The sequence below is a fragment of the Ammospiza caudacuta genome, chromosome 5 (genome assembly GCF_027887145.1).
Source record: "Ammospiza caudacuta isolate bAmmCau1 chromosome 5, bAmmCau1.pri, whole genome shotgun sequence".
Classification (NCBI taxonomy): domain Eukaryota; kingdom Metazoa; phylum Chordata; class Aves; order Passeriformes; family Passerellidae; genus Ammospiza; species Ammospiza caudacuta.
Genome location: NC_080597.1, coordinates 10183474 through 10198250, shown reverse-complemented (window position 1 = coordinate 10198250; position 14777 = coordinate 10183474). Strand labels below are relative to the sequence as shown.

The 14777-nt window shown below is 37.5% G+C and overlaps 1 protein-coding gene across 3 annotated transcripts in view; it reads right to left on the bottom strand.

The window, feature by feature from the left end:
- Window positions 1-972: 972 nt before the first annotated feature.
- Window positions 973-14777, bottom strand: part of GNPTAB (N-acetylglucosamine-1-phosphate transferase subunits alpha and beta) — a 40596-nt gene continuing 26791 nt past the window's right edge. For 2 of the 3 annotated variants that reach the window (XM_058804680.1, XM_058804682.1), the window contains exons 12-21: window positions 14291-14494; window positions 12243-13351; window positions 11053-11252; window positions 10579-10798; window positions 9454-9567; window positions 8735-8820; window positions 7762-7860; window positions 4942-5109; window positions 3318-3408; window positions 973-2166 (exon numbers count right to left, since the gene is read on the bottom strand). In XM_058804680.1, coding sequence (XP_058660663.1) covers window positions 2089-2166; window positions 3318-3408; window positions 4942-5109; window positions 7762-7860; window positions 8735-8820; window positions 9454-9567; window positions 10579-10798; window positions 11053-11252; window positions 12243-13351; window positions 14291-14494 — 2369 coding nt within the window. In that variant the 3' untranslated portion in view covers window positions 973-2088. Of the gene's footprint in view, window positions 2167-2669; window positions 2728-3317; window positions 3409-4941; window positions 5110-7761; window positions 7861-8734; window positions 8821-9453; window positions 9568-10578; window positions 10799-11052; window positions 11253-12242; window positions 13352-14290; window positions 14495-14777 lie in introns of all 3 variants that reach the window. The other variant, XM_058804681.1, reaches the window with a different exon arrangement.

The following is a 14777-nucleotide window of genomic DNA, read 5'->3' as shown; positions in this document are numbered from 1 at the left end:
AAATCAAAAGCCTTTGCATTAGAATTATTCTCAAATGTGAGAAAATTGCCAAGACTTAATCTGATTTTCGACTACTGACTGCTGAGGACATGATGTAAAGGACGACAGTGCTGGGCCATAATGTCTAGCTGTGCCTGTCCCTGTGCTGCTGAGGCACTTTAAACTGCATCTATTTTATCTGGCATACAAACACTTTTCTTTGTATTAAAAATCAGTTTGACTGTATTAAAAATCAGTTTACAAAGCAAAACTTCTCAGTCCCCCTCAGCCAGGTGTAAAACAATCCCGCCACCTCACAAGCCTAAGCAGCGCCCGCCCATCCCATGTAGGTACCTGTTTTAGCCGATCTGAGTATCTTCAATCCACAGCTGTATATTTTAACAATGATTTTTAGACAAACTCACCTCTTTTTTTTTCCACCCTGCCCCAAAAAGATTTTAAACAAACGGGTGCTTGTGTGTGGCTCTCCACCGTGGTGACCCACCTCAAAGCAGTGAGGGAGACTGCGGCCGTCAGCTGCAGCCCGAGAGGACGCACAGGCAGCAGGGACAGCGCTGCTCGCACCTCCCTTAGCAGCAGAGGGAGCTCTGCCGGTCCCAAAGGGAGGCCCGCCCGTCCCAAAGCCCCGGGGTCCCGGGCTGCCCTCACGGCGCTCCCGGGGCTCCGCCGCCGCCTCAGCGCCCGCCGCGGCCGGGAAAGGGCGGGAACGGGCGCGGCCGGGACGCGGCGCTGCCGCCCTCAGGAGCGGGGCCGGGCAGCGACCGCGGAGCCTCACGCTCCTCAACAGCCTCATACCGCGTTGAAAACGGAGCCGTGCTTCAAATTGCTATTAAATCAATAAAGCTGCAAGGTTCTTAACGGAAAAAATAAAAAAAAAAATTGACGCAAAGATTCATACAGATTCCTGGCTAATTTGCCAAAACTTGCGAGCTTTGGTTGACTTTGAAACAGAAACGGCAGACAAAAGGTTCATCACGTTTTAGTTAATTTCAAAGCAAGCCAAGTATTTTACAGTACATATGCACATACATTTTGTACATCATCCGATTACAAAAACTTAATGGTTTTTGAATACTGCTAATACAATTAAGTGAAGACACACCACCAAAAATTTCTGCTTGAAAAGATTCAGTACCCTTTCCCACATAAACCACACTACTCTGATATCTCAGCAAAATACAGGGCCAAACCCCGTGAAATTTAAAAACACCACAGCTTCGTATGTCAGTACAAATATTGTTTATGAAGTGAAACACTGCTCCCCATACATTTCTAATTTGAAAGTTTTTTACCCATTCATATAGAGGCACTTTTGCTTTTTGACTTACAATGCTTGTAAAATACTTTACCTTGATCATTTTCCTTTGATTACAACCTCTCTTTGTAATCAAACCAAGAAATAACACAATTTCTTTGTGTATTCTTTGGACTATAATACACCAGATATAAAACATCTTTCAAATAAACCATTAGATGTTATTACTGTGTAATTTTTTAGTAGCATACCTTTCTTTCAAATCCCAATCATACACTACAAATAGGGAGATGAATTGTCACTGTGCTTTAAAGAATGTCAACATCTATAAATGTATTCTAAATTTAAATGACAAGTTACATAATTCTCAATTTTCCCCAGAAGGCTAGAAAAAGCAGCAATGACAGAAATTTGCAAAATGCTTTGGAATGCAAGATCAAGGACTTCTTAAGCTGATCCCAAACAACTTTTCCTTCCAACATTTTATCTAGTTGGCAACATCCACTGCAATAAATGCAGTTACATTTGTTTAGGTAACCCTTTTTATAAAAAAGGATAACATGGCCATGAACTAAGAGTTGCAAAGTAAGATCTGTTGAAAACTGCCTATGTACAGGTGTCCTGCAATTATTTGTTGTTGTTATTTTGCATTGTCACAGCTCCAGCAGCTTTTATATCATGAAGAGTACTGCAGAGATTCGAATGTAGGTGCATGATTCTTTTTCTTCATATCAATACAGTTAAACAGCAAACCAGAAAAGACACTTATGAGAGAGACATTTAAAATGCTTAATCACAGCTTGAGGTAGACTGATCTCCAAAATAAAGCTCTTCTACACTTTGATTCGTTCATGACCAACTTCTTTTTGGATCCTTCTCCTGGGAAAAATCTTTCGTTTAAGTGCAATTAGCTGAGGAGAGAAAAAAATACAGTATTTTATTGTATTTTATGCTGGGTTAAAGGTCCACAGCTGGTCAGGTTTTCATCCTAGACACTATCAAATCTGTACCACCCATGGTAAATACTCACTACTGTACTTTTTTTTCTGATTATACCAGAAAGGCATTTTTTACTCCAATTCGTCTATTAGATGTGCACATTTCCACTAGACTTCTCAATAATCAGAATACAAGCAGAAAGTGAAAAAAATACACCATGCCTTTATTCTGATTATTTTAAAAGGTAATTAGTGTATTTAAATTAACACCAGACTACATTCTATTTTTAGAAGATCAGCACAAAGCTGGCATCTTAAAATGGTATTTAGATTCCTAACTGTACCACTGAGTTGAGTATCCCCTTCCAAAACCAAGTTACTAATGGAGTTTTCTAATCTATAAAAAAGGCTGAAAATCAAGGGAAAGAGTCATGCAAAAGTTACAGGTGGGAAAAAAATAATAATCAAAAGCCAACCTTTCAAGAATTACACCCTCTTCATCAGACCACGGAAAGTGTTACTTAAGGCCCCAACCTGCAAAGAATTACCCATATGATTTGTTCCATTGACTCCCTCTGAGTTTAGCAGGACTAATCACGTTCAAGAAAGCCATTTTAAGCTTGCAGAAGTCAAGGGTTTTTTTCCCCTTTAGTCAGATTCAAAACCTTTTGAATTCAGTAGGAGCCTTTGCAATCAATTACTTAGGGAAGAGATTCTGATAAGGCCTTTAAGAAACTTAAGATCCCCTTCTGGACTAATTTTTCTTCCTCTTAACTTACTATACACTTCTACCAATATCCATGTTAACAGACCAAGAATTTCAAAAACAATTACTAAATTTGAGCACCCAAATTTAGCACACTGGTAATGGACTTTACTGTCATAAGGCACCTGAGAAGGTGCCACTCTCCTTTTCCCATATGATTCTCTTTTCAAGGAATCTCAACATGGTGACTTAAAAATTAAAGCAACCTATTAATGAGTCATGTAACATCTTTACTTGAATGAAAGAAAAATCCTATCTACTTTTCAAAACCGATTTAAAAAATCCATCCAATGTTATTCTGAAGATTCTACAATCTGTTAAGCGTTACACATATTTGATAAGAAGACATTAACTTTACCTGTTCAGCAAAAAATGAGATGACTGTAAATACAATAAGTGTTATTAAAACACAGTGGGTCCAGAATTTGAGCTTGTCTCTATATGCCCTCCTGCAGAAAGAAAGAAGGAAACAGAAAAACAGCTTCATATATCATAAATGCAAATATTTATAGAGTTTCCACAAAGCATGCAAAGACAGTTTTTTTCCATTTCTTAAAGGATGACTAAAAAGAGGATGTAGGCTCTCTCTTCACAAAGAGCCACAGAGAGGACAAGGGGCAAGAGCTATGAGTTGGACTGCGTTTCATCTTGATATAAGGAAATCTTTTTTACAGTCAAAACAATCATTTCTGGAGCAGTCTCCCCAGAGACAGGGTAGAGTCTGCACCACTGCAAGCTTCCAAGATAAGACTGCTCATGGTTCTAGATCATGGGATCTTTTAGGTGAGAAAAGACCTCAAAGATTTGAGTCCAACTGTTAAGCTAACACTGCCAAGTCCAGGCCTAAACTACATCCCCAAGTGCCATCTACTTGTGGCAACTGTGGTTTTGCAGTCACACTATATCCTTTTTGACCAAACTATAATTCCCTTACGTGCTACAATTATATACCTGTAGCCAGGACACTTGAGAGCTGGCAGGAAATAGTCTAAGTAGCTTTTCCCATGAAATGATGGACCAGATGATCTTTTGAGATCTGTGCCAACCTATGCTGTCCTGTGATTCTGAAAATACTTTGATTTCCACCAGCTTTTTAACCTGCCTTAACACATCCTGGTAGAATCATCTTTGGCTACAAACAAGACAAAATAAACAATCTTTTTGAAGCTACAAGAAGACTTGATGGAGGGTCTCTAAAAGGGAGCCAACACTTTGTTTCCTCCTCCAGCAGAATTTCTAAAGCTAAATGGGTTTGGCCCCTGCTCCCTCTGCCACTAATACAGCTGGGCTGGTAGCACTACAGCACACCTACAATCCTTCTGATTCCTTCTAGAGTTCCTCTAATGCTTTCTATTTTCTTATTAACAGCTATTTCTCATGATTTGCTGATCAGCAACAGGTTTACTTATGTTAGTCTTGTGTCATTTTTGTCACTGTATCTGCCAATGTTTTGCTTGTTTTGTCAATGTTTTGCTTGTCTTCTCAAGTCAACCACTCCAATTTCTTCAGTTGTTATTTATAAAATGGCAAGAGATAACACACACAAAAATTTCACATATTATATAAAAATGAGACACACACATATATTTTCTGATTTTTATCCAGATGGTTATTGCTATGTGACAGATTGAAAAAAATCACTTAGTCAGAAATATAGTAATGGTTTGGGGTTTTTTTACATTTAAAGAAAGCTAGAATTCCTGGTTTATTTAAAAAAAAAAAAAAAACACACACAAAAGGAACAAACCAACAACTTTTGTTTGTAGTAGGTTAGGAACCTAGAAAATATTGATGACTATTTAAGCACTGGAAAAACCCAAATCTTGCAGATCTCATATTTTAGTCCATTCAAATCTCACCCTGCTATTTTCACTGTTAAATCTTTCATGACAATACTGGGGGAAAACCAGCTTGTTAAGAGTATCTTAGGTAATTATATATTACTGCACTAGAATAACTTGAAAAGAACTTGTGGTACATACCATTCTTGGAGTTCATGCATGTGAAGGAAACGATTCCGATATTCCCTTGGCAGTTCAAATTGGGAAGGGATGGGAAACATGGACTCATAAAAATCTCTAAGCACTGCTTTCACTGTTTGTGCATCCTTATGATTGTGATCAATATTGTCATTTAGGCAAACGAATTTTCTAGGAAACAAGATGACCTTTATTAGAATATTTCCTTGATAACATGGGAAAGGCATTGCCAAACCAATAAAATAATCGTTTAAAACAAAATTGACGCCATATCATTTTAAAACCCAACAGACATATTTTTTATTGTTGCATTATTTTAAATTATTTTCATTTTAATTCTACAAGGACTGGGATTGACAGCAAGTCAAAACCTCAGAAGAATCCAGTACAGGCCACATTCTAATTATGTAATGCTGCCATCTAATGGGCACTAGAGTGTGCACCATCCCAGAGTCCATTGAACACAGCATTAATCTCTGGGTAAGGGTTTTTATACTTTTAAATTATCATGAGTAAAGTCTCTTAAATAACAAAGTGAGCTCCACTGTAGGAGGAAAACATAGTAAATTATTAATATTTTAGTGTGCATGCTGAATTCTTTAGACAAAATCAACATAACTATATTAGATTGTATAAGAGAGGGCAAAGCTTGGTGCCTAGGCTTTAGTTTACTGAGAACATTCTATAAATTGATCTGTTGAATCACAGACAATTTATATAACTGAAACTAAAGCAGCAGCTAGTGTGCTGGCCTGCTATGTACTCTTGGCCACCCTGACCTGGTGCTTGACAACAAAAATCCCCCTTCCCACATTTGGGCAAGGCTGTGTGCTTTATTTATATTGTGAGATACAAGACTCCTACATTTTCCCCGGAGGCAGAAATCAAATCTGATGACATGTGCCTTGTCACTGCTAACCTTTGTAAATAAGCAGTTCTGGTCAGCTGTATTCTCCCCCAAAGAGCAAAGCTCAGACTTGTACAGGAATCTGGAAATAAGCAGAGCTCTGGAGCTTGTCTATGAGCCTACACAAGGAATTAGCACTGAATGGGGCAAGGTACTGCATCTGGCATAATTGGTCACCTTGCTCTAGACAATTACATGCAGGGCACAACCAGGCATTCAAATTGCTACATCTGAGAAGATAAAATATGGCTCTCCAAAAACAAGCAGGCTGTATCTCCTGTATCAAATAATACTGTGCAAAGCAGCTGGTTATGGCAATCATGGCTACACTCTAAGCATTTTGGGAGTTAACTCTGGACTATCCCTGACCTTGTCCCTTGGACTGGCAGCTCATTAGCCCTGGGAATGCAGTAGCTGTATTCCTAGAGTGTATATTCCTGTTTAGCTTCATGGAAAAGAGATACTGCTTACAGACTGAGATAGCTACACACAGCAAAGTACAGGACTGATGAAGATATTAGCCCATTGCTAATGGAAAGACTGTTTAAATTCATCCAAAAGAAACCAAACATGATATTTCTTCGGATATTGCAGAATTAATGCCCAGACAATTAATGTTCACTTTGCCTTAAGGGTATAAACCAAACATTTCTGGGAGATCAGTAAGTGAATGACACTTTTAGTTCATTCCAAGACAAGCACTAAAAACCTGCTTTTAGAGACGGGTTATAATTAGTGGTTTGTTGCAAGTAAAACATGGCAAAGAGAAGGAAATGGCATGCCTACATAACTGTGCCAGCTCTCCTTTGTTAACAAGGTAAGGCTACAGTACTGCACTGTTCTTCACAGGAATAGAGCCCAGGTAATCAACTCCTTCTCACTTTGTGAACACTTTGTGAAGGTGAGAAACTTATGTTGCTCAGGCCTCTCCGAGCCTCACAAGACTTGAAATCACCCCTAACTTTAAAAAAACCAACTTGTAGACAGCGGACAAAGAAATACAGACAGAAAAGAAAGCAGCAGGATGAGCTAGAGCACTGCCTGCTGTTCTTTTAAAATGGATCATTGTGGCTACTAGAACGCAGGAGTTATGTAGCCAGAAGGCACTCTTTGAAAGAATAGCAATAGATACAAACTTCCTTCAGCTGTAAAATGCCTCAAGACTAGCATTTCCCTTTCTGAGTAAATAACCCTGCAAAAATGTTGAGAGGAAAGTAGGAATCTACTCTTTATCCACAAATGCAAATTATGCTATAGCTTTACAGGCAGCTGAGATTACCCAACAGTTTTCTGTGACCCAAAGAGGCTTCACTTTGCCTGGCCCAAGGTACCTGGTTCTACTTTCCTCCTTGCTCTGCCTTTTGCCACTTGTCACACCTCTTCTTGCAGCCAAACTCATTAAACTGGCAGAAAACTGGTTTTCTGAAGACAGAAGCAAGATTCTTTCCATGTAGTAAAAGAGCTTGAAAGCACAATCAATATGCAAAACTGATTTAGTACCAAAAAAACCCACAGCTAATTCCTAGTGTAGAATACCTGCATAAAGCAGGTCAAAAAGTTCTTCCTTTAAAATAAAATTGCCTGAAATATAAATGGTATGCCCTCTAGAACAGCAAAAAGGAAAGCTTTAAAAATAGCTGAAGTTTCTAAGTTTTCAAAGATTTTAGGTAAATAAAAATGTAATAAATTATTGAGATAGCCCCTGGCATAAGAGAGAGATGAGTCAGCTTCAGTCAGAAAGAAAAAATCAGAAATACTTAAATACTTTTGGTTCAAATTTGTCTTACCCTGTAACACACAGTTTAGAAATATATGTTAATAAATTATATTTTAAATACCAAAAAAAAAAGTTGAAAGAGTCAAATCAGAAAATTAAAACCATCTCACAACTTCACACAAATCACAAAACAGCATACCTGGGATTTTTCCGTATGTCATCCAGCTGACCAACTACGTGAGAGACATTTGTGCGAATCATTTTGAAGGCAATTTCCTCTTCTCCCATGATTTCAAACCTTATTGTTGAAATAATATTTATACATTAATAAAACAGCCTAAAGTCTGGTTCAGTAAATATCAATCTTGTATTTCATACTATTGAGCAACATTTCTGACCTGACTGGCCAACCTTCATTAAAATTTGCCATTTGCTTTCTATTGATACATTTAAATTTTTCAGCTAATGCTCTTGCATAGAACCACTTCTGTGTAGATTTATTAGATAGGTGGTTACCTATCAATCATAGATCTGAATTCTAAGACAAAGCATATAATTGATTCCAGGTAAACAATCTTACTAGTGGTAGATACCACACTTATATTTTTCAATTCACTTATCTTAATGTAAGAAAGTATCCTGAAGGCTTCAAGTCTCACCTGAGACCCTCCTCCACTTACAAAGCACACACCAGTGTCACTCCCCCATCCCACAGGAAATGTAGAAGGTAGTTAAAACTAAAATGCTTCTTTCTTCTATTTTTTTTTTTTTTTAAGCTTCAGTAGAAGGAAGGATGAAGTAGATTTACAACTTCTAGGTACAGGAAGGCTGCTTCCTTCTTGATATGCCACATGAACTGCATTCACTCTCTAGCCACCCAAACATACTCTGGCTTACTGTTGTACAGCACAAATGAGGAAATGACCCAAGATGACACAAAGTAACATGGAAGTATTTAGTCCACTAAGCAAAATATGAAAAAACCCACATCACTCTACACAATGAAACATACTTAAGTTAACAACAGTATGTTTCTTTAGTTCCACTGCTAAAATAGGTTGAGCTAAGCCTTGTTAGCACACACATGCAGTCCTGGGTTATGTGTGTATGCATCCCTCCTCCTATGGCTTTACAACACAAAGCATCCTTTTCACAGAACTGCCACAACATACCTGTATTTGTTTTTGTCCTTGTAAGCCTTACGAATCTTGTCAGTCACAGGTTTGCAATTAGTCACTAGGTTTTTGGTCACTGGAGGCTGGAAGAAAACACTGTTTAGATTATGGGTTACTGAAGATTACACAGTGTTATAAAGGTGTACTTTGTAAGAAAGCTTGTATTACAGCTAGAGGGGCCTGCATACTTTACTCTCCTGGAATCAAAAGTTATAGCTTTTTTATCAACTGTGGAGGGGAAAAAACAAAACAATAATGGTGTGTAACATCACAGTTTCCTATTTTACAAATTATTTTTTAGCAAAAACATTGCAACATCATTCTCCGTAAAATACAACAGAGATTTTTGGATTTTAGGGTGTTTTTTGAATGGGTTATAATTCAGATAAAAACCTATTAAAGGAAGTTCTAGTCAGAGAGGTGTTGGGCTTACTGTCTTTTTCATTTGCAACAGCAAATTTTCTTAACAAGGATGACTTTAAATCCCAATTATAATAACATCCTAAATCTCAGCTTTTCTCTGCTTTTAAAGAAAATTAAGGGTTAGTAAGTTAGGAAGCATCCTGTAAAATTTTCATTTTGTAATACTTCATGTACATACTAAGCAGTTAATTTCTGTAAATACTTTCCTTCTAGAAATCAAACCAGTTTTTAAAGTAAAGTAAATACACACTCAAGAAAGAAAATAAGCACCTTTTAAGATCAATGTTTCTTACCAGGTTTGGATCATAATATGCTTCCTGAGTTGGAGGAATAACATGGATCTGAGTGATGTTGGCAGGGAGAGCCTTAGAGCAATTTATTAGCATTTGTTCTAGACCTGTCAAATCCTAACAGAAAAAAAGAGGGGAAAAATAATTTAAAATCCTAATGATTCTCTCAGTGACATAGTTCTAAAAATGCAGGGTGCACAAATGTATTTCATGTTAGCTACGTTTCCATGCTACTGTCCACAGAAGACTTAATATTCAGCAGATCCCATTTCAGTAACTGCTAAGTCAGTGGGACTCCCTATAAAGTAAAGCAAATGCTCAGTACAGAGTTTAATTGAGACCAGATAGGGTATGACTTAATGTCATTTTCATTTAAAATTAAGAGCACACCTTTACTAATAATTTCAGGACAGTACAGAGTTCCAAAATCAACACTGGCACATTAAATCCCAAATCAGGCAAGCAAACAGAAAAGTTAACTGCAAGGACAGGAAGATTTTCTGATTAAGGTACAGGCCAGGAATGCACTAAAGCAGAGCTGTATTCCAACTATGCCAACGATTTTGAGCCCTGTGTCACAAACAAATTGTTTCATTGGTTTGAATCATTTCCTCTCTGTAAAGAAAAAACAGCACACTTTTCTCTCTACTGGTATATTTAAGAATGCAAGTCCTGCAAAAACAGTGTCTCTGTTTATGAGGTTGCTAGAAGAACAGAAGCATGAGTCTTTGTACATTATCCACACTATTTACTAGTAAGACTTCCTTGCTATCCTTTTTCTCAGTTCTTTCTTTAGACCACAAGTTGCTCAGGGCAAGAATTATCTTTTACTATGTGCAGAAACTACAGTAAGCACAGCAAGATCCAACTATTGGCAGTGAACTTTTTTTTTTTTACAAACTCACACTGTTTTCTTGAACTTAGACAGCAGTGAGCCATTTTTCTGAAGCTGCATACTTTACTCTCCTGGAATCAAAAGCTCCACAGAAAAAACAACCAAACAATGATAATTAGAACACAATGCTATATTTTCCAGGTAATATTTTAAAATTGCCAAATGTTACTGATGCTACAAGCAAGGATAAGACTTGAAGTTGTTCTAAAAGTTAATCAGCAAGGAAAGAGTACCTGCAAACTTAATGGCAGTTCATGGATCCTCGTGGCCAGTGTGCGAATCTCTCGGTCAGACAAGATGCCTGACTGGTCTGTATCAACCTCATCAAAGATCTGAGAAATGTTCAGTGGCTGAACTGCACTCATAAGATAGTAGAAATATGAAAAAGCAAACTGCATATCTTCAGAGTGACGCACTTTGTGAAATGATGTCTTGTCAAACTCCTCAGGAAACCTAGATTAGAATGAAAACTCATTTAGCACTCTAATTTCTTGAAGAAAACATTCCTTACCTAAAAATAAAGTCTTATCCAGAATTGCAAAATCTCATTGTATCCCAACTATCATGCTGTAATAAATTTCTTTTTTCCTTTTCCAAAATATAATTTTTATCAGTAGCCATTAGCACACTGGAAATGGCTACAGCAAAGCAACAGAAAGGTGGAATTTCCCACAGTTTGACGTTTTTCCAAGCAAAAGCACACTCACATATCCTGGAGCTCTTGCATAACAGTACGGTCAATCATGTGAGGCATATGAGCAGGGACTTTGCGAGATGTAAATCCAAACTTGCTGTTTAACAGCTTATTGACATATCGAAGGGAATCAGCAAATGTATCTTTCAGCTGCCTTCCAAAATGTTTACCTTCAGTAAAGTATGACATTTGTTTGAGTAATGACTCTTCTTCCTAAAGAGCAGGACAGACATAAATCTAGGTTACATTACTGAAAAAGTCAGAAAACGCTAGACACAGAAAAAATGATATTTTAGCCAGCTGCCAACTTTTCAATACCTGAAACTGGTAAGAGAATTTTTTAATGTTTTTCTTCATAGTTCTTAGATCTTCCTTTAAAAAGCAATAAAAGAAAGTTTCCCTTAAAGCTTTCATACTTTAGGTAAACTACTCTATAAAAGGCTTCCCATAATATTTGTGCTCTGACACCTCACACACACTTAGGGCTCTATTTGTCATCAGATTTATTTCTAATACTGCCTTTTTTTGCAGATTATTCATCCATATTTGATAAACTGAAATCCTATGAATATAAAGATTCTTCTTGCAGAATTCAATCTCAGATAAACATGGAGGGTATTTTTAAAACACAGCCCTTTTCTATGTGAAATAGGGTGAAGCAGCTGCTACCAAGTGAAGTGCAATATCTTGTCTTCTAGAGCTTTTCAAAACTGCCAAAAAACTTGGGATGGAAGCAGAGGAAATTTCCTATACATTTTCTTGACACAATCTAGATAAGCAGTTTATTTGCAGACTTTCAATTTAACTATTAGAATTTAATTATTTATCATTATACCTATTCTCTGCATTTTTTAAACCTGAATCCATAATTGCATAAATGCAATCAAAACAAAATTTACCTGTTATAGTGCTATGTGTCTGAGCAATAGCCCTGTGACCACATACAACAAACAAAAAATGAATTTGACCAAGAAAAGGTAGTAGAAAGAGAACAAATTAGTTATTTGGCTTTTACCACCTAGCTAAGAGAGGCCCAGATCATAAACAAGTCACATTTTATGTGAAAGGTACCTTTCAAAAAAAAATCCCAGCATTTGCCTCAAAAGCAAAGCACATTTCAAATGTATAAATCATATGAACAATATTCCAATAAATGCAGAAAGATGCAACTATTCCAGTAAGGAATGACATTAAGATACTCACATCAAGAAGGTCCTGGAAATACTTCTTTTTCTCCCATGGCAAAAAGCCTTGGTAACTTCCAGCATAAGACTGTAATTTTCTTCCCACTGGCCCCTCCCTCATATTTGCATCCACCTGCTCATGCTCTTTTATTCCTTCCATCCCCTGTGTGTCTTCTCCAGTATTCAAATTCCCAGTATGTTTTGATTTCTGTGTTTCCCTTAATATGAATGCATTCAATACTTTTTCTCTAGTTTCATTTCTTTTCCCCATGCTCTGGGATGGAAGTGTGGCTTTAGGTTGTACTTTATAAATATGTTTATTTGTGCTCATTGTCACAACAGTCCCCTTTGCTCCCATAAGCCTCGAAGGAACTTCTTCCTTTGTTTTCACTCTTTTTATTTTGTCATCATTTACATCTTTATAAGGTTTCTCCCAGCTGCTCTCGTTCTTCTGATCTTCTGAATGATTATGCATGCCCTTTTTTTCCTGGCCTACAATACTATTTGCTGTGCTTAAAAAGTGGAAAGGTCTCAGGAGAGCAGCCTTGGATAGGTTATATCCTTTCTGAGTTATATCACCATTTAGGAGTTTTAAGTCCAGTTTCTGCAGTTCTAGTTGGACATCTTCAGGAAGAAGAGACACATTTACTGATGGGATTATCAACTCTTCAGGTACACTCTCTTTTGTGCCATTTTTACGTCTCCTGACTCTTGGAAAGCGTTTTTCTTCTGGAATATCCTCAAATATCATTTCAGCTTCTGGTACTGAAGTTACACTTTTAAAATCTGAGTCAGATTTTTGCATGGAAGTTGTGTTTTGCTTTGGTTCCTCCCTAGTATCAACTTCAACAGCTATTTGCATTTTAAACTCTTCATCATTTTTATTTAGGAATGTAAGGTTAAAATAGATCACAGTTGTGTTCATGCCACCATGCATGATTAGGTGGATAGTTTTCCATTTGTTAGCAACTGAAGCATGTCGGATAATTGGATTATCACTGTATGAACCCTCAACTCCTTTCTTGGCTATTTCACTGAAGCTGAAGTAGGGCAGACATTCACCTTTGGGAATAACATAGTAGGTCTGATTAAGCTGAAGCATCACCTTGTACATCTCCTCAAAGTGATCTGGAAAAAAAAAAACAAAACCCAAAAAACAAACAAAACAAATTTCTGTCAATTTTCAGCATAACATTTATCTTTCACTCTTTTTAAAAACAGTAATATATCCAGCTACAGTCACTATATTAACAGGGAGACAGCTTTGTGAAAGAACACTTATTCTAGTTTCCAACTTCTTGCTCACTTATCTTCAGTAACGGATGACTAGAACATATTCAGATATGTAATGCTACCAGACACTCCCATGCTAATTCTAAAAGCCAGGATAATTCACCACTCTTTCAATCTCTACTTGAAGAGCCTAAAGTGTCTTATTATCACCTCACTTAAAATTATGTATCAGTCATAAGCAACTTGCCCCAATTACATTTCTGCCACATTTTAGGAGAGTAATGTAATAACAGCTGGAGTTCACTGCTGCAGTGCTGCATCTTGATTTGAATTTTTCAAAATCAGATAGGTTGAAAGGAACTTTTCCCTCTCACATCAGAACACAGATTATCTGTCATCTCCCAGAGGAACAAAACCTCATTGCTAGCAATAGAATCACCAGAAACACATTTGTCCCAGCTGAAACACAGAGGAGCTCTTCCAAAGAGGAAAAATCTTCTTCTGCATTCACCAGACAGCACTTTAAATCACTTTATTCACTCCTTGCTAATCTTTCATATCCAAATGAACTTCAGACAAGTTCACTTGTGACTCAAAGCAGCCTTTGGCAAGAGCCCAGAGCCTGACTTGAACTCACACTGTCAGCATTAGAAAGGTTCTTGAAACCTCTTAACTGCTGCAGGCTTAATCAATTCAACTGTCCTTAGGTAAAGATGCTTGTACAGGACATCTTGTACAGACATTGTACAGTCTGAAAGTAATGATGAACCAGGAAAGGTCAGGCACTTCAAGAGAATCCCCACAGGAAGCTCACCAGCAATGCTTTTTACATACCCTGGCCACAGTCACCAGCATCAAATCCACAAGAGAGGACATTGCAGGCCTGATCACAGAATTTGTCTGCTAGCCAGGAATTGGCACAGCCTTGGTTACAGTATGAAACACCACTGATTCCTGCTCCAAACTGCCATGGCGGGCCATTGCCAATACCTCCAACTGCTCCTCCACCAGCAACATAGCGATTACCCCCACTGTTACCTAGAGAAAAGGGAACAAAACACCCACCAGAGGAAGAATTTCACATTACTGAAGAAAGGCACACTAAAGCCACCATGTTAAAGCTAGACTGAAGGCTAAACAATCATCAATGGAATTAAAAAGGGGCAAAGCCTAACTAGACTTCTGAGAGTTTGTGCATACTATAGATTTTAAACTTGGAGTAGAAGCTTAGGATAACCTTTTCACTTGTTTCCCAAGTGCCAACATATCTTAACTTCAAAAATGCAGGCAGAAAACTGATTTACTACTCCTTGTGCTTGCA